Raw genomic sequence first — 18,707 nt, 5'->3', positions numbered from 1 at the left:
TGTGTGCTTTTGGCAATGCAAAAATTTTTCGAAGTGAAAGTGGGTGTACATCACTCTCATACATTATATATACCAAAATTTAGGGCAATCTGATGTCTAGTTTGCTAAATACTGGAGAGTATGAGGCTTTGGACCCAGAGGAAATTAAGGAACCACCATTCTCTATCGTTATTTACATACTAGCTACTCTATCCTAAGTTTCTTGGCTGGGAAGATCTAGTTTTGGCAATGTGTTTACATTTGATGAAGTACACAAAAATGTGCATTGACCTTTAATTGTGATGCCAAACATTATCAGAGGTTCTTTTGACAATAATTTCATCACAACTGGTGCATAACTACTAGATAAAACTTCATGGTCAGCCAGCACCTAATAATGGTCACTATCCTTTCATTTAAAGGTCGTGAGTCTATTTTCCTCTTTTCTTTGTTTTGGGACTTTTTGGTGGACCGGAAACATCTGCAGAGATGCCCATCTTCACTGCAATTTCTTCATCTTGTGCTTTTAATTGCTGATCCACACTTGTTTTCAGCTGCAGAAAGCAAATGAATTATTAGTGGATAGGGCTCACTCTAGATACTACTTTGGAGACTAAGAAGTCCACATCCGTGACTTGTACAAAAGTGAAGTATAATTATTTTTGTTTAGGTAATCAGTGTCCATCAATTACACAGTAACCTCTTACTTCTGATCTTACCTACTATGTTACTTGAGTGTTAAAAGATTCCATTTGTGGAAACTGCTCGCCTCAACAAAGAAATGTTGACACCAAGCTTTTGTTAGTGTTGAAAGAATTTCAAACAAATCAGCAAAATCCTGTGTTTGTAATTCAGATGTGAACAGCAATGATATTCAGAGTTTGTGTAGCCAATCAGAGCACACCTTCAACACTATCCACTGTTTTAGTTTATGCTGAAAGTTATTAGGTCTACTTACAGATAAATTAGTTTGACAACATTTATTCTTTTTCACGAAATTGTCTCAGTCTAGGCACATGTCCAGTATACTTCTAGATCTACCCTAGACTTGACTGATTTTTTTTTAATCGTTTTTCTTTTAGAGAGGTGCATGAACAACGTTTTCAAGGTATGGGTTGAAAGCACCATCGTGACTGGTATCTCATGTCCCAGAGTGCCTCACATATACCATATTTCCTCAAATCTGCACTCAGATGGTTAATTACAATTTCAGCTTAAAAGAGGAGTACTTATTGGAAAGTGGGTGCTCCATCGAGAGGGGCTCTTTTTAAGTTAGCCCAGCAATAGGGCAAAAACAAAAACAGATAACACACATAAGGGAATTCTGCTAGCAAAAGGAGATAGGAATGGGTGGGACAGAAAATAAATTACCCCCCTGTAATGATTCCACTGTAGTTGAATCTTAAAAAGTTGTAATTAAAGTGGCAATAGAAACAGGTTCTCCTTGTATCCCTACTATTTAAGAGAGTGAGGGAGAAGGGGGGGGGGGGGTCTCATTAGAGAGGGGTGCTTTTTTGTCAGAGGACACCTTTTGAAGTGCAGGTGCTTATTCCAGGATATACAAAAGTTTGCACATCATTTTGCATTTGTGATTGTTTGGAAGGAATACATACTTGTTGAACCTGTTCAGAAAGAGCTGAGTTTATGATTGCTTTGAGTTCCTTCACTGCTGGAGTGTCTAAAAAGTAAATAAGAAAAAGAGAAGTATATCCAAGCCAAGTTAGTACTGTCTCAGATCCAAGTAACACCACTTAAACTAAAATTTTCCTTCCCTGATTTGGCGATTAGTATCTACACCAAGAAACAAACTAGGAAAAATTGTCTTTTTCTTTTATGGTTTACCAATAATTCTCAATCCGCATTGCACCAAGATCCATCATTACCTTGATACAAGGGAATACACCTAGAACTGATGACTCCCAGATTGGGAATGCCACAAAGTGTTATAGATCAAATCATTCAGCACCTTCTTCTTGAACAGTGACTGCTTCTGCTTCTGTTTTCTCAACATCACTAGTAACCTTTGTTTTGCAAGAGGAATAAAAATATGAGAACCAGTCATACAACTACAACTGGAAGGAAGGGATTCTGGGAGGAGTAGGGCTTCCTTAAAATACCTGCATATTTGTTATTTTTGATTTCAGGCAAATTTTCAAGCATAGAGAATAATTAAGTGCAGCAATTCAATAGAACATTAACAGTGTTGGGATCCTGACTGACAGGTGAAAAAACAGTCAGCTATTTCAATGTGGACAAGGAGGGTCTTAATTCCAAGACCTCTGAAACCAGTGTCCCAACCATTTTGTTATACAGGCAGAATGTAATCTTGAAAATGGAGCACTGTCACAAAACAGAACTCAAAGCACAACCAATTAGTCCAAACAAATTAAGTTTTTGGCAACACAGAACTTTACATCAAAGGGATGATAACCTTGAAGATAAATGTAAAATTCCTTTCTACTGGAAAGTAAATGTAAAACCTTTAAGGTCTTACTCTGAAAATTAAATCCCAAGATATTTGAGACAATTTTTCTCTCTGCAGCTGAATATTCACTTGGGTATTTGTTCTCTTAATTTAGTGTGAGATATGGAAAATACTGTCAAACTGGATTCCCTCATTCTAATCTTCTGCCTGCCCTTAATATTAACTAAAAGTGTGAGTAAAGGGTCTTCAACTCACCTCTTCAGCACCACCATCAGCTCCTTGGTCTGCTTCACCAACTAAACAAAATGTTCAAATTTGAAATTTTTGTGGGCAAGATGAAATAACTCCAACTTTTTCAGGTGCAAAAAAACATACTGTTAACACAATGTAAAGGATACAGTGCCTACCTTAATTTGGATTTTTGATTAGGATCATTGAGAGGAAAAAAAGTGTTATTATCCTAAGAACAGTAAGTGACAAGATGTCACAATGAACCAGTGTTTGAAGAGCATTGTTATTTGAGAGCTAAAGATAGCAAGATGGAACAGTGTATTTAAGAATCTCTGCAGATAATTTATTTTTAGCTTACAAAGCTTGTTTTGTGGGCAATTCTGGCTAGGAGTTGCATAAGTAATAAAAAGAACAGCTTGTATACCTTCAGAGGGTTCTGGTGTTTCTGGCAATCCAATGTATTTCAGACTAAGGTCAAGACGAACCTATCAATATAAAGAAATTACTTTGTAGCACAACTTCTATTAAAATTCCTCTTTTGTAAGGTAATGTCCCCAAAGACTGTGAATATATCTAAATCATATAACGAGCCAACTGGGAGCTACCAGTTGGTTTGTTAGCTTAGTTGCTAGAGCACTGGACTGGTACTGCAAAGGTCATGAGTTCAAATCCTGTACAGGCTTGAATTTTTTCAGGCTTTATTTTCACTATGGCGTAAGCAATGTTTGCATGTTACAGCAAAGATCTCTTTCATTTTCAATGTCCCCAAAATTGTATTTCCCACATTTCATTTTTTTGTATTAATAACCAGAGAACATACCTTTGGTGTAAATGTATACTTGTACATCTTAAAATGCCTGAAGTACCTGATAAAATCAGAAAATATCAATTACCCACACACTCTTAACATTTAATTTATACAAGCATTGAAAAATCATAGAATGGTTATGACTGAAGAAGTTCTTTTCACAACAATTGAAAATCTGTACTTACTTCACTTTTCAGTTTTATAGAAAGTAACAAACAATGAACAAAGAGTAACATTCATTGGCAGATCCAGACCTCAAAGAAAAGGGAGGTAGCACACTCAAATGTATGTGTACATGTACTTCTGAGAATACTTTAATTTACTGGTAGAATATATGTAATCTATGGAATCATAGGCCTTCAAAAAGTAGAACTAAAGGAGCTTCATGGAAATCTCCTCAGCCACATTGTTTGTTCATTGCAAAAGCAATGCCACATTGTGTAAACAGTTGTAAATATTATCACAGCCACAACCTGAGTTAAGTAAGAACTAGTTTGACATACGTGTTGACTGCATATGTGGTTAGCTTCTTCACTTGATCAACTGAGAAAAGAGCAACACTGTAGGGTGGTCTCTGCGATGGATTTCAATATAAAAATGAATCAAAACTCTGAATATCAGTTGAGCTCAGGCAAGTTTTTTTAAAACCTTTTGTCGTAAAGTCATAAAGAAAAGAAAAACTTGTATCCTTGATTGAACTTTGTTTATTATATGTGATGGTCTCGAAGCATCAGAAACTATATACAAGTAATTTGATATAAAACAGATGAATCAAAATCAAGCCACAAAATCAAGGTGTGTCCTGTACAAACAAAACCGCAAACATGTGGCTAAAGGTTACATGAAGAAATTGATTAAAAATAAATGTGACTGTTCGTAACACCTTTAATTAGAAAATAATTACAAATTTTTATTGGCCATTTATTTTTAAAGCAAAGTGTGGTATACCATAATTAATTAAATAGATATATGCACATAAGTTGACAAAAATGAAAAGCCACAAGAAAAGGTAATTGTTTAGAATCATGCAAACACACAATTGTGGAGTGAGTGAGTGAGTGGCTAAGTGAGGCTGAAATGAAACCAACAAGTTGTTCTCCCGTAGGTAATGCTCTATTTGCTATCTGACCGTGAACTTCCTGCTTTTTTAAGTATTTCAGAGAGAGAAGTAAAGTTTTCTCAAGCACCTATTTTGAAAATTGTTAAAAGTTATATTCCCTTCCATTTGCTGTTTATGGCCAAGACAATGAGGTGAGTGCCGAACACTTATCAAATAAATGTATGTAGATAGCCCCTTCAGTTCACATACAAGCAGGAATGTTGTCACAACTGGTGGTACAGGATTTTATTATAGCCTTCTTTGCTCTGTATGGAGTATGGAGGCCTGCAATACAGTTTTTTCAATTTTTTCCTCTTTGCTCAGATACTGAGCTCATGCAATTGAACATTTTATAAGTAAGTCCAGCCTGGAAAAGTTTAATGATTGGAGCATTAGCATCCTTTAGCTAACATATGTTAATAACTACAGTGAAATGATCACAGAATGGCCTAACTTAAGCATGTGATTGTAGGAGTGCAGGAATGTAATAAAATCTGAACAACCCCCCTTCAACACTTGAGAATTGAGAACAATTGACACATTGGCTACATGAAGAAGATTAAACAGCCTTGATAGTCTGGGAGCAAATGTGGTCCCGTGTGAAGTTCGTGCTGAAAGCAAGCACCTAGTGTAAAAGTGTTCATTAGGACCTACTAAACATGAAAAGTTTTGGTGCCAGCTTTGCAACTTGCTCAGACGGCTTTTAAGGGGGGTTAAATTCTGATCCATGAAATCTAGCATGGAAACGAGGCTAAAACACATAATTCCTCATAACTTTGTTAATAACAGACGAAAATACACCAGACTTGCTCACATGATTGGGCATGGTCCTCCCTGTTGGTTTATGTTAATTTACATAGGTCACGTGACCTTACGCATGAAAGCGAGGCTGAAACACATAATTTACTATAAATTTGTCAAAAAAAATCCTTATCATGCCAAACTTGCTCACCTTAGTCAGTTAGACATCTTGCATCGATTGGTGCCACTTTGTAGTGTCACGTGACCCCATACATGGAAACGAGGCTGGATATATCTGGTAGCATTGTGTAGGATGGCATTTGTCCTGCCAAATGTATTAACAACTACTAGGCAGATACATATCTGGTTATCCAATTTCAGATATAAAAACTTCAACTAATCATTGTCCTATGGCCCATAGCACAGGGACAAGACGGATAAAGCAAATACTGCAGAGGCTCCATTTGAGAATTTATCTTGTACACATAATCAATAATTTTGCCAACTTATGATACTGGTTCCATGTATTCATTTTCGCATGTTTATTGGAACAAGGGCAGAAAATGAAAATAGCGACCACTGCTGTTTTATATATACAGTCATGAAAGTCTTACTGAATATCTATTTACATTGTTCTGTTGTCCATTCCTATGGAATTTCCTGTTCGGCTTCGTCTTCATCATACTCATCATCACTTTCAGCATACTCGTTCTGGCAATCTTCAGAGCACAGACAGAGATCAGTACAGACAAGTCCGACTTCTTGACACTGACAACGGTTGTTAGAGCAACGGGACTTGGCGCACTTGCATCGGACAAGCTGTATAATTGCCTCTGAAGCTGGTGTAAGATTTGTCATGACTGGTACCCACTTTCCATCTTCATCTTGCCATCCATAGCCTTCTGGTGAGGGCAACACCGGGTTTGCTACATGATTGTTGTTCCAAACAAGAAGCTGTTAGTGCGCTCTCAGTATGGCTTGATGGAGAGCAGCTTGTGTGCGCGGCAACCTCTCAGACTCAGCTTGATTTTTCTTAAAGAGGGACCATCTGAGGGCTTTGACAGTTTTGATGTCTGTCTTTGGTTGGTACATCCGACAAACCAGCTGTTCCACTCCACTTCTTGTGCCGTTATCTGGCTGTTCCCCACAACCGAGGTTAGCAAGAGCTTGCAAGATAGGAGTGCTGGTGTTATCAAACTCATCCCAACAAATGGCTTTTCCCTTTCCAGAGAAACTCCCAGTAACATCTGCTCCGGTCAACGCATGAAATGCTGACAGCGCAGCTGTCTTAGTGGGCCCAAGGGCGTCTGCGATTGACTTCAAGTTGATAACTCTACGACTACTGCCGGTTCCAGTAACAAAGCAAGGGTTGGAGCACAAATCTGGATACTGTCGGAGAGCCAAAACAAGAACATCAGTGTCAGGAGAATATATAGATAGTTGGGTAGCACCTTGAGCAGAGGCATCTAGAGCATGTAAAATAATCTTCGTGTCGGCTTCTTCTTGTGTACTTCGTAAATGCCTGACGTCTCTGTGCGTTGCCTCACATTCCGTTCCCCATGCCACAACGAGTTGTCTCCCATTGCGAAATAGGATTGTAGAAATCGCTCATAATAAAGTCATATAAGCCACACGAAATACATTATCATTGCAGCTTTTTAGCTTTTATTTTTTTCATTCAAATGCTATACATACAGCATTAATATGCATTACAATGAGTCAACGTTATTGTCCTGGATGATGTGTTCACCTTTGGCGTGTTTTGCAATCCAGCCTTATTTCCATGTATGGGGTCACGTGACACTACAAAGTGGCACCAATCGATGCAAGATGTCTAACTGACTAAGGTGAGCAAGTTTAGCATGATAAGGATTTTTTTGACAAATTTATAGTAAATTATGTGTTTCAGCCTCGCTTTCATGCGTAAGGTCACGTGACCTATGTAAATTAGCATAAACCAACAGGGAGGATCATGCCCAATCATGTGAGCAAGTCTGGTGTATTTTTGTCTGTTATTAACAAAGTTATGAGGAATTATGTGTTTTAGCCTCGTTTTCACGCTGGATTTCATGGGTCAGAATTTAACCCCCCCCCCCCCTTAAAAGCCGTCTGAGCAAGTGGCAAAGCTGGCACCAAAACTTTTCATGTTTAGTAGGACCTAATGAACACTTTTACACTAGGTGCTTGCTTTCAGCACGAACTTCACACGGGACCTTATTTTATGACATTTGCTCCCAGACTGTGACCTCCACAGGCATAAACAACAAAGTTTCCTAACTGCCAGTTAAATGTGTACTAGACTACAAGGAGAAGTTCTCTATTGCCTGACATAATGGCTATCATATATCAACCACGGGATAAATCCTTCAACTGCACTGTAACACTGCTTTCATTGATGACAAATAACAATTACAACAACAAATTAGAACAAGTCTTTGATAAAAATAATAATAATAATAACACTAACAGTCAGTCACAATTTAAAAAAATATGCCACAGCACCTTGACAGAATGACAAAGAAGAAGTTCCTTAAAGTATTCAAAAACTGGTTCCACATTCCCATATGGTGTATCTGTAAGATATCAATAATACTCTACTCTATCACATGACCAAAATGAACTTCTCAATGAATTATGAGTTTCTCCTTCTGGTTGGAAGAAAAAGAAGAAACCTTTTTGCCATAGAATCTCTCTAGTAGTTGTCCAGTGTGCACCCTTCTTTCATTTTTCTTACAAAATTACATTTCATAGGGATAAATCAGTTTGTTAAAAAGATATATAACAAGTTTGACAAGTGATTATAGAATTTTGCTAATTTTCAAGTTGAGAATTTAATCAAATCTCTTGCATTCAATTAAAATGCAAAATTTATTACATGTCAATGATAAATTAAATTTTTTAAGATTTGTAGATGATTCCACATAAATTTGGACACAAATGTTTTAATATCACAGTTTCCTCACATAAAATTAATGGTTCTTGTTTTCAAATAAATATTTCGCTCACCAACAGCCATCTCGTGAACACACTTGATAATAGAGAACCATGCTGACATCTGTTCTGCGGTAAATCCATTTTCTTTACCAAATGTACAGTTGTTGGTCAAGGAAAAAATTTATGTTGAAGCCAGTTCAAAATTACCAACTGAAGCTTTATTTAATGTGACTGACTTATGTATTCTAGATATTGGTGGTTAAATTGCTGTTGGGAGACACAATGGCCTTGTGGACGGTGCACTGAACTCCAGGTCAGATCACTTTTGATGAACTTGCATCCCATCCAAGAGGGTACAATAAACTCCTTCAGCTTGTCATTACATGCCTGAGAAATCAGGAAAGCTATAGGCCCCATGAGTGCCATGCAGCCCTTTATGCACAAAAGAAAACTTTACCTTTTTAAGGTGATAAAAGGATATTGCACAGTATAAAAATAAAGATCCACAAGGATCCCCTGCCTGAGGTCATCTTTCCAATCTTTTAGGCGGAGGATATCTGCCAATAGACTTAAGAATGAAAAGGAAGGCTTCAACTTATTTTAATGCTTTGATCAGTTTCATTTCATATCAAATAGTTGAATAAGGAATAACATACAATCAATCACAGGTTAATAGCTAGCAAAATTGAGCACTTCTCTGTAGTTAAGCCCCACTAATTTCTGTTGGAGAAAACTTGTTTTGCTACTTCTAGAGTTATACAATAAACGGTTTTAACTCTGAGTGGTAACATGTGATGGCTGGAGTATTCTGATTGTCTGGGTGAGTGTAGTCCTGAGAGGGACTGATGTGAGTAGTGAAGACTGCCCTTTTGACAAGCACAAACTGAAAAACAGACAGGGAGCAGTTGATAAGATCAATTGCTCTGACTGCCACACCTCCCACTTTGGAAAGACTGGCAAAAACCAGACAACAAGACTGACTGAACACAAGTGGGCAACAAGGAAAGGTGATGTCAACAATTGAATTGCTGAACATCATCAACTTACAAACCACACCATTGACTGGGACTCTGTGCAATGCTTAACCTACAGCACTAACTACTTTCAACAACTGACTCTGGAAAGCTGGTGTCCTAACTCAAAACAGACTTCCCTCAACAGGTGTGATCTACTACTGCCACCATATGCACAACTTATTCACAACATAAACATTACAAACAAACTGAATAGAACCACCTTACTTTACCAAACAATCAAAGCAGACCTATCATGACCGACTCACGCCACCTGAGTCTTACAGCCAATAACATCAAGGCAAATCTGACCAATCAGTTCATAGGAACTGGACTAAGAAAACTCGACTGACAACAACTATTTACTTGACTCTGATGATGACTTCTGCTCAGGTTGTCGAAACATGAAAGTAATTATTACCAACAACAGTCCTTCTCAAGACTATACACTCACCCGAACAATCAGAATACACCATCACAGTTATGAAGTTGTGGGTGATTCCCAGCTTCCCCTCTTTTCCATGGATAATGCTTACAGCTCTGAGGTGGGGAGGTGGAGGGGGAGAGATAATTCATACAACAGGCTATAAGAGTATGCTCTTTCTTTTGCTTATTTTAAACTTCTCACACACCATTCTGTTGAGTATGCATCTGGACCTGGACTTACTGTCCACAGCAGTGGCTCACTAATTACCCAGCACTTGTGTTCTTACTGATGCTTTTAGTCATTTTAATTCTTGGTTACTTTACCAAAAATAAATTCATATTTTAATTAGTTTTTGTAGTGATAGTAGCTGTTAGTTAAGTATTCTATGACCAGTGGAAATCTTTTTTTTTCATTTGGTTTATTTTTGCAATAATTATGTTTCTATAATTAATTCATCTCAGTTCACTGTAAATGTTTTTGATTTAGTAAGATTATTGTTAATGTTAAGTGATCTATTGTCAATCTTTGTGTAGCCATACTTTTGTAGGCTTTTAATAACTTTAGTCTTTTCAGTTTATTCCTGTTAGTTTTTGACAACCTATTGTCAAAAGCTTACCACCGATTTAAATTAAGAGTCTTTTGTTCTCTCCATACACCTCGCCTCTACTAGCATGTACTATATGCGAGTTTTGTCTGTACTTTATTTGTAACTATAGAAATAATAATAATAATGTTTGTTCATTTGTATTGAAAATTGTTTGTCATATTATTTCTCATGTAACTAACCTTTGTACATCCTCTGGAGTTTCACTTCTTTGAATGTCTACCACATTGTCTAGAGTTAAGTCAGTCCTACAATAACAGACACCAGCAAACCGCATTATTAGAAGATGAGTTCATAAACCTCAAATTACCGAAGGTATTTAAGAGCCAAGTTTTTCCATAAAAAGGAAAAACAAGCATAACCATTGGTTTGCAAATTTGTACAGATAATTTGTCTCATCGGTGTCCATAACGGAGAGGTCCAACTGTTATTGTTCATCTCTCGTTAGGAAGCGATAAGCAAGCACAAAATGATCAGGAAATTTCGTGAACTTAGAAGAAGATTAATTTAAGGTAATGTGTTATTACGCGGAGTCCGTTTTAGGTCATTTTAAGTGAGGACATTCTGGTTTTGTTTTGGTAACAGCTGGGTCAGTGTTTCATCGGGTGTCATAGGAAATAAGCTCTTACCAAACAAGCACTTTCGGCTTGAAATTCTTTCCCTGAAAATAAAAGCAGAACGTTAACTGTATCATCCTAGAGGCAATGAAAAGGAAGAAGGAAGGAAGGTACCTCGGCTAGAGAAGGCATTATGATTGTTTCCTCAGGTTTCTGTTTTCGTCCGTCAAGCCGCCATACTTTGTCTCCAAGCTACTGACTAACATTGAGCCCGCAGTGGTTATAGACACAAAAACCCGCATGAACAACTCGATGCCAAAAACACAAATCTCCATCTCTAAATGCGCGGTCCCTTAGCACTATTGAAGTAAACAGAGAGTTAGAGAGGTTGACAGATTTGCCTCGAATATGTGAAGTTAACTTAAATTTTAATGATAATGTTTGGTGGTAATAAAAAAAAGGACCGTGTCGAATTTGTTGAAAAAGTGCAGGCTGCTCGACAACAACGATCCGAAGGAAAAGAAAGGGAAAGAGCTGCTATTCGCATTCAGGTATTTATATATAGACTGCTAAAGATAGATATCTGATCGCTAAGGAGGAATATGCTCCAGAAACCACATGATCACTATTTATGAGTATTTAAGAACTTTTAACCATCCTTGAAAAATTAAATTAATCTTTTGAAAATATTTGCTGCCGGAATTCGTGAGCCAACCAGTACAACAGCTGTTTTAAATAGTGCATGTTGTGCTTTTCTATTTAAAGGCTAGATTACTTAGATGTCTTTAACCGGCATCCGAAGAGGAATTTTAGCACCAGTCAAACAGAGAAGTTACTCAAAACAAGTAGTGACTTTGATAGGAGAGATGAAATTTGTAGTGTTTAAGCAATGAACCACTTTTTGAAAGAACGTAAAAATACTTTGATTGCCAGACTCACATCACTTACTGACTTGACTTAACCTAACCTAAATAACATGGACACCTTATTATATTTATACTGTTACTTACATAACATTACATGATGAAAGGTGATCAAAATAAATTTCACAAGTTAACAAATCAACACCACAAATTTTTTTATAGAGCATGTATACTACTCCTTTATATGACCACACTTAGCAAGGTGCGAGATTGTGCCTGTCTGGTAGTAAGTGTGACTGAAAATTGAATGTCAGTGACTGGAATTTAAAGGTAGTCACAAGAAGGCAAGTTATCCAGTGTCCCCACTGGACAACATTTTTTTTCTAATTGAAAACATTCACATTTGGTTCCCAAGAAGGATTATAGAACCTCCACTGAAAAATAAATTAAAAGTGTTCACAAAATGTACTGTGCTTTCCACCAGATAGAGATTTATCCAGTATGTAGTGTTACTCTCCCTTTGAACAACCTGTGCCAGGAAAGTTGCAATAATTGATTTAGAAGCAGTCATGTTTTCAGCCGTTAACATGACAGCCATACAAAGGGCACATTCCATTTGTGATGGGTCTGCTTTCCTGGTGCTCTGTTTGGCACTGGTTTATACTCTGAAAATGTTCAAAAGTGTTTTAAAATGAGAAGGGGAAGAAAGTGCTATTTATTAATAAGAAGTTCATGTTAAGTTTGGATATTTTACCAGCCTCTTAATTGTAAGACAAAGATTTCTCCATGTGAACTGAAAATGATCTTTTGTATACTGTTGTACACTACTCATATTGTTTAAAGGAACAGCACTCTAAGCTCAACTATTTTCAAAGTCACCATAAAATAAAGAAAATGGTGTGGCTGGCATTTATTTTTGTAGAAAACAAAGAAAATAAATGAACTTTGTCTTCTGACCCTACACTTGTAAAAAGTATGTTTTAAAAACATTACAACCTGCTACATAACTATCAAACAAAGGTTGCAAAATGGCCACTTTCACTGCAAAATTATTTGGCAAAAAATTTTATTGTAGTCTCCATTGTGACCAAAATGGTCACAGCATGGAGCTTTGATGAGGAAAATATTTTCAGCTAAAGTGTGCCTTAACAATCTCACATTTCTTTGTATTTCACATTGAAGCTAAAATGTTGTGAGTGGAACTCTTTAATGACTAGTTTTTCCTACTTGGCGATGTTTAAAAAAATTGTCTAGCAGCACTTTGTGTCCCTATAGTATTTAGTATAAATTATATATATTTGCCCCAGTGCAAACAAATTTGTTGATGTTGTCACCTAGCGGATATAACCTGAGATTGATTCATCTTAGATGTTACCCAGAGAGCTTTGATCCCTTATTTCGAGGTGTTGAAATTTGTTAAAGCAACCATTTTGCTGTGTACATTAGGGTTATTATATACTAAGTCAATGAAATTTTTGAAAATTCTGCTTCCTTTTTGTGCTTTCTCAGGCATGGATGAGGAGGCTCCTGTGTATTGCCAAACTGAGAACTGAAACAAGGTATTTATAACTTAGTTGGTGCCCAAAAACACTTTATAATGTTAATTAATCCCATTTTATGTTGGCTTGTGGTGAAGAAGAAGCCAGATTATAATTACCACAAAAAATTTTGCCAGGGACCTTGCTATCATATCTTATTCATCAATTACCAATTAATTATTTATTAAAATTTTTTTTCATTCTATCAGAAGCTTATAACATCAAAGCACTTATGTATGTCGGAGAGCTGGGGCTTATTAAAGTGTAAGACCAGCCAATTAATCTTGTGTAACATGTAGTTGGAAAACTGCAAGTTTGTGTGCACTTTTCATTTTGCTGTGAGTGTTATTTCAGAGTGATCAACTGTATTTTCACAACTTTCTTGTCTGAAATATAGACACTACTTTCAGTCAGCCTAAAATCTTCAGTCAAAAAAAGTTGGAAAGTAAATCAGTTTCTGAAAATATCATTTACCTCAGGCTATAGCTATCTAGTCTTCTGTACACAACTTTTACAACTCCCGTAGTAGATTTGCTGTTCATATTTTTCACCTTCTTGCTGCCATGAAAGGACATAGATTGAAATGTTTAAATATCCTTGTCTTAATGAAAACTCAGAAGCTTATTTTCACAGCAGTTAAGTTTACTTGTGGAAGTCTCTTCCTTCGGTGATTAAACACTGCCGAAACAATCCTCTTGATTCATTTGCATCTGCCATGCTATCATTGACTGCCACATTTGTGTGTGGAGTGGAACTAAAAATTTTTTCAAAAAATGTTATTGATAGAGTCTCTCTTAAGAAAATTTAATTATCATAAGTTATCCAGGGCTTTCCCAATGAAAATGATGGCTCGATCATTAATTCTTGTAAGCTTTTCAGTGCCCCTTTGTGATCAGTAGAGAGTTTTATGAATTAAAATAAAAAACTGCTTATAAACCCACCTTGTTTTTAGACAATACATGTATAGAGGAATTTAGACACTTCTAGGTCATAAACTTCTAATTCTAAAGAGTACATCTAGTGGGTAAGTATGAAAACTGTCCAGTTGTACTGATATGAATTTTTTTTGGTGCAAAAGAAGTAGCATCAAGGAATTCTGTTTAGCTCCTACCCAATAACTGATGTAGAGGGCACTGGGATGGCATCCCATACAGAAGGAATAACACTGGAGTAACACTTGACTTTCACTTGGAGAGCGTTTTGCTTTTAGTATGAGTTTATTATAATAGTCATTGCTCCAAAGTATTGGATGATCGAAGAATCTTTCCTTAGGAATAATTGTGTAGTCAGTACATGTGTCACTGTAGTAAACTTAAATTCCAGAGAAGTTTGTCATAAATAAGTTTGTTTCTTGCACATTCAGGGAGGAATTTGACCAGTTTATTGAGCAGAGTGGAACTAAGAAACCTTCAGGTTTGACTGTTATGCTCTTTATAGATCAGTTGACGTATATCAGTTTCAGAGATTTGAATGTTTTGCTTCAGAATGCCAGTATGGAATTTTGATGTTCAAGCAACAAAAACAAGACATTCATGAACTTGAAATCTGATCAATTCCACCTGTCAAATCAAATTATATACAATGCATCTTGTCTGATATATGAGATATCCTGAAGTAAGCTACAAGGAATTACACCAAATTTGTTGTTGATTTTTTTTGTAAGAAACAGGCTCAAAAAGCAACCACAAGAGGTTTTCTTGGAGGTTTTGTTGTTGTTATTGTATCCTTATTTGTCATATCATGTAATCACAACTTTTTAGAATAATTGGGCATTTTTCTGGGTGAGGATTGCAGTGGTGTGGTTGTACCAAAGAATTGATGTTTAAAACTAAACTGTTCTTTGCCACCTTCTTAAAATATGTAATTAATAGATATTTTTGTCTTTCTGCAGCAACTGATGTCTTTCACCTTGCAAGAAAATTTCTTTTTACTTTCCATTTGAAGGATGATGAGAAGGTATAATGGTAATCGAAAGTTTAAATATAAAAATTCTTTTTTGTGGTAACATCCTAGAATTCTTACCCCTATTTTGTTATCTGAGTTATTGAACAGCTTATAAATAATATGAGGTGTCAAAGAAAATGAGTAATTGACAGAAATAGTTTCAAATGGTCATTTAATTGAAACTGACAATAACAAACTTTACCATGATTTCAATTTTTTTTTTTTGCATGTGCAGAGATTTGAAGCACTATGTAACTATACTTGGTAGCATGGAAGCCCAAAGTGAACCCAGGGTGCAGTAGGGTTTTTTGCCCCTTTGACTTTTGACCCAAGCATGGAGTACAGGGGACCATAAATCAGAGCAGAAAAATTAAGATCAAGTACTTGAACCAAGGACAAAGACATTTGCAGCCATTGCTTCATTGATAATTACAACCATGATAAATTGCTTTCCATTTGGGGCTATCTTACCACAGGAACCTGTTATTTGTCCTGCAAAATTGTTAGGGAAGGAGACAAGAAAATCTAAAATTATCCTTTTAACTGAATATAATGAGACACAAAAAAATGGCACATTCTTCAGTTCAATAATCATATAAAGGGAAGAGAATGAATCCAGTTACTAAAAACAACATGTAGGTATTGCATCAAGCTTGGAGTCTGATTCCTTATAGAAATTAAACTGTGTCTTGCACAATCTCACAATAAATATTTGTTATTCATCAGGATAATTTCGCAAAAGTTCCCAGGCCCCTATATTGAAATTGAGAATGTTGTTTGTGTTTTACTTATTTAAAATCAGTTTAACTTATTTTAAATGATAATTTGTCTTAATACCAAAGGTGGTAATTATGATGATGGTGATAATCTGAAACACTTGCTGATAGAAAATGATAACTCAAAGTAAAAACTTTTCAAACTAAAGATGAATTTGAAACTACAAGATATCAGATGTTTAGGAACACCCTAAGGAAGACGGTTTGTCAGGGTGTTGAGAGGATAAATAAGGTTGATATGTAAGTATTTTACTGTGCATCAATTAATTAAAACACATGATTAACCCTGTTGGTCTATATGACCTTAAAGAGAAATGTCACCAAAAATATGACAGGGGGGAAAGGGGGAGGAAGAGGGGATCAAAAATTCTCCTGAATGTAGATGTGTTTTAAAGGAGATGTTTCATTCTCATAACTGCGGAGGAATTTTCTGTTGCAGCTCTCATTAAATGTTTTATTTTTATTTTCAGCTTTTCAGCTGTGGTATGTGTCAGTTGTCATTTCACATGATCTTGTTCTTCTATGGCTGCATCATTGACGCAAAACACTTGTTACTGATTGGCTGTAAACTGCTTCGTAAGCTCAAGGTGATCAATTAGCTTTAAAGAAAGTTACTCTTAATACCAATGGTACATTTTGATGTAATAATTTGCCTGCAGGCAATGTTTTGCACATTCTAATCTTTGTATGCCTGTTTGTATGTTTTTTCAGCCTAGTGTTTCCACAGATGCAAAAAAGGTCAGAATCTATTTGAAATATTGTTAGGTTAGAAAATTTGTCAATATTACTTCTTCCAGGTTACCAGACGAATATAAACTTACTTTCTAGGTTACATTGCTTCTGATGTCAAATTATAATTGTTCGGTCAGACTTATTTGTGTAGTAATCAGGTAATTAAAAGTTAAACAGGCTGGATATTTAGGTAATTGTGAAGAAGAGCTCCCCAAAAAAAAACCTGTCGGCCGACAGACGGCCAACAGGTTTTGCAAGAAATATCAGCTACCTGTGGCCGGAAGTCGGCGGACCGAGTCGGCCGCCTGTTGGTAATGTGTCAGTACCCTGTCGGGTAGCTTGTCGGTTGAAAACGTTAACACAAACCTTAATGTTTTCTCTCGGTTTTCGATTGATAAAACATCCAACATGTGTTAAACATTGACAAGAATTAGCATTCATAGATTTGGTGGCTCCTGAAAGGAGCCGTTTTGTGAGTGGTGAAAAGAAACGATACTTCACTCGTAGGACATCGAGAATCTGTTCTCTTTCATCGTTTCTGGAGAACCTGGTAATATTGTTTGGGTATGTTGGCCAGGCTGTGGGTGCTGACGTGAAGGGTCTGCCGTCGGCTGGTGTTGCTTTGAGTTGGGATGCGGGTGGGTCTTCTTATGGCGCGGGTTGGTCTCTGCGTCGACACCTATGCTCGGAGTTCTTCTGCCATGACCTTCTTTACATTGAAAAGGCGAATATCAAGTTTTTAATGACCTCGTCCTTGTTCCGCACAAGGTTGGCTAGCTCTTCCAGCCTCTTTCGTGTGTTCCCTTAGCAATGCCGTCAGCTCCTGGGGTTTCGGTTCCTGCTGATTCTGGAAGGCCTGACCCACTCTTCGGTAGTCTTTTGGCAGTGACTCGTACTTTTTCTTTAGATTGTTGTGCAACGTATCTGCAGGCTGTTGACTGGAGACTGTTGACTTTGATGGCTCTTTTCTTTTCTGCGGCGGGCGTTCATTACACAAACATTGCATACTGTCACTGTGGCAGACGCCAAACCTATTCTCACAGTGAAAAAGAAAGTGGTCCGCTGGCCGCACACTGTGCACGCTTTAAGAGTCGCTGAGTTACATGTTGTGTTTGCGAACTCTTTACAGTCGTAATGATGATAACTTTTTTAACTAAAGGCTTTTTCATACGCTATCATAGGATCAAGTCCACCCCCTCGATCAGTAACAGTAGGTGAAGTCTGTCGAGTCATACATCACCATTCGGATGGTTATGTCATGTTAAACTGTTCGTTTTTAACAAAATTTTTCTTTTTGTAACCTGTCGGTAACCGTGGTTAGCTGTCGGTTCGAATGTCGGTAACCTGTCGGTAACCTGTCGGTCAACATGTCGGCCGACAGTTGAACCTACAGCCGGCCGGACAGGTTTTTTGGGAGCTCGTCTTCACAATTTAATGGGATTTAAGCATTTAAAACTCCCATGATTTTCCAGTTTTACTATTCTGGGAAAGGAGACTTGTCTGAATAAATTGACCAAGCCATGGTACAGATGAGGTTGTTTTTAAGAGTATCTCTGGAAATAAAGCATCTGTATTTCTCAGAGTTGTTTACTTTTTAAATACAACAATGTGACTGATTTCATGGGGTGGAAGATGCAGCAATTTAGTAACAGGTAAAGTAAATGTAACAAAGAAAAATAGGCTAGTAATACTAAAGAATGGGTTTAATTTCAGCATTGGAGTATGGCTTCTTTTGTAATGAATCACAAGTATCCAATAGAATGGTTGTATTACATTCACTGTATAGCTACACACCAAAAATTTATTGTGATTTCAGATGATTGTATTTACTGATTGTGGAAACGGGAAGATGTTAGCCTGAAAGGAGGGTGGAGCAGATACAAAAGTGATCACAGTTTCCTATGATGTTGGTTTTTGGGGGCAATACATGTCCAGAAGTGTGAACTCTTTTTACACCCATAGCAGCTTAGAGAGGACTATTTTCTACATGGAGAAATAGCAGTATTATTACAACTCTAAGACTTGAAGCCATAAGA

General features: G+C 36.8%; 2 protein-coding genes and 1 pseudogene across 2 annotated transcripts; 1 reads left to right on the top strand and 2 right to left on the bottom strand.

Moving 5' to 3' along the window:
- Nucleotides 1–259: 259 nt before the first annotated feature.
- On the bottom strand, nucleotides 260–11,089 carry LOC136281341 (cilia- and flagella-associated protein 119-like). The gene is made up of 13 exons (XM_066167830.1): nucleotides 10,993–11,089; nucleotides 10,891–10,922; nucleotides 10,444–10,509; nucleotides 8,699–8,785; nucleotides 8,290–8,372; nucleotides 7,786–7,856; nucleotides 3,947–4,017; nucleotides 3,456–3,501; nucleotides 3,060–3,120; nucleotides 2,660–2,700; nucleotides 1,946–2,000; nucleotides 1,593–1,657; nucleotides 260–533 (listed from the first exon to the last, which is right to left on the bottom strand). Exons 1-13 carry the CDS (start codon nucleotides 11,008–11,010, stop codon nucleotides 411–413), a joined length of 819 nt encoding a protein of 272 aa, XP_066023927.1. The 5' UTR covers nucleotides 11,011–11,089; the 3' UTR covers nucleotides 260–410.
- Nucleotides 11,090–11,171: 82 nt separating this feature from the next.
- Nucleotides 11,172–15,431, top strand: LOC136280870 (ubiquitin-protein ligase E3B-like). Its single transcript, XM_066166605.1, has 5 exons — nucleotides 11,172–11,369; nucleotides 13,191–13,240; nucleotides 14,583–14,632; nucleotides 15,111–15,175; nucleotides 15,399–15,431. Exons 1-5 carry the CDS (start codon nucleotides 11,250–11,252, stop codon nucleotides 15,429–15,431), a joined length of 318 nt encoding a protein of 105 aa, XP_066022702.1. The 5' UTR covers nucleotides 11,172–11,249.
- A 1,737-nt stretch (nucleotides 15,432–17,168) lies between these two features.
- The window catches only part of LOC136280869 (uncharacterized), a 2,413-nt pseudogene continuing 874 nt past the window's right edge, over nucleotides 17,169–18,707 (bottom strand).

Source organism: Pocillopora verrucosa, chromosome 5 (genome assembly GCF_036669915.1).
Source record: "Pocillopora verrucosa isolate sample1 chromosome 5, ASM3666991v2, whole genome shotgun sequence".
In the NCBI taxonomy this organism is placed as follows: Eukaryota; Metazoa; Cnidaria; class Anthozoa; order Scleractinia; family Pocilloporidae; genus Pocillopora; species Pocillopora verrucosa.
The sequence above is the reverse complement of the archived record's forward strand: the minus strand, read 5'-3'. Positions and strand labels throughout refer to the sequence as shown.

Coding starts and splice junctions, on each gene's coding strand:
- LOC136281341 (XM_066167830.1), bottom strand. Junction 3,502..3,946: donor ACCACATATGCAGTCAACAC/GTATGTCAAACT, acceptor TGATTTTATCAG/GTACTTCAGGCATTTTAAGA. Junction 2,001..2,659: donor CTGATGGTGGTGCTGAAGAG/GTGAGTTGAAGA, acceptor TGCAAAACAAAG/GTTACTAGTGATGTTGAGAA.
- LOC136280870 (XM_066166605.1), top strand. CDS start 11,250: ATGATAATGTTTGGTGGTAATAAAAAAAAGGACCGTGTCGAATTTGTT. Junction 13,241..14,582: donor AAACTGAGAACTGAAACAAG/GTATTTATAACT, acceptor TTGCACATTCAG/GGAGGAATTTGACCAGTTTA. Junction 15,176..15,398: donor ATTTGAAGGATGATGAGAAG/GTATAATGGTAA, acceptor TTGCATGTGCAG/AGATTTGAAGCACTATGTAA.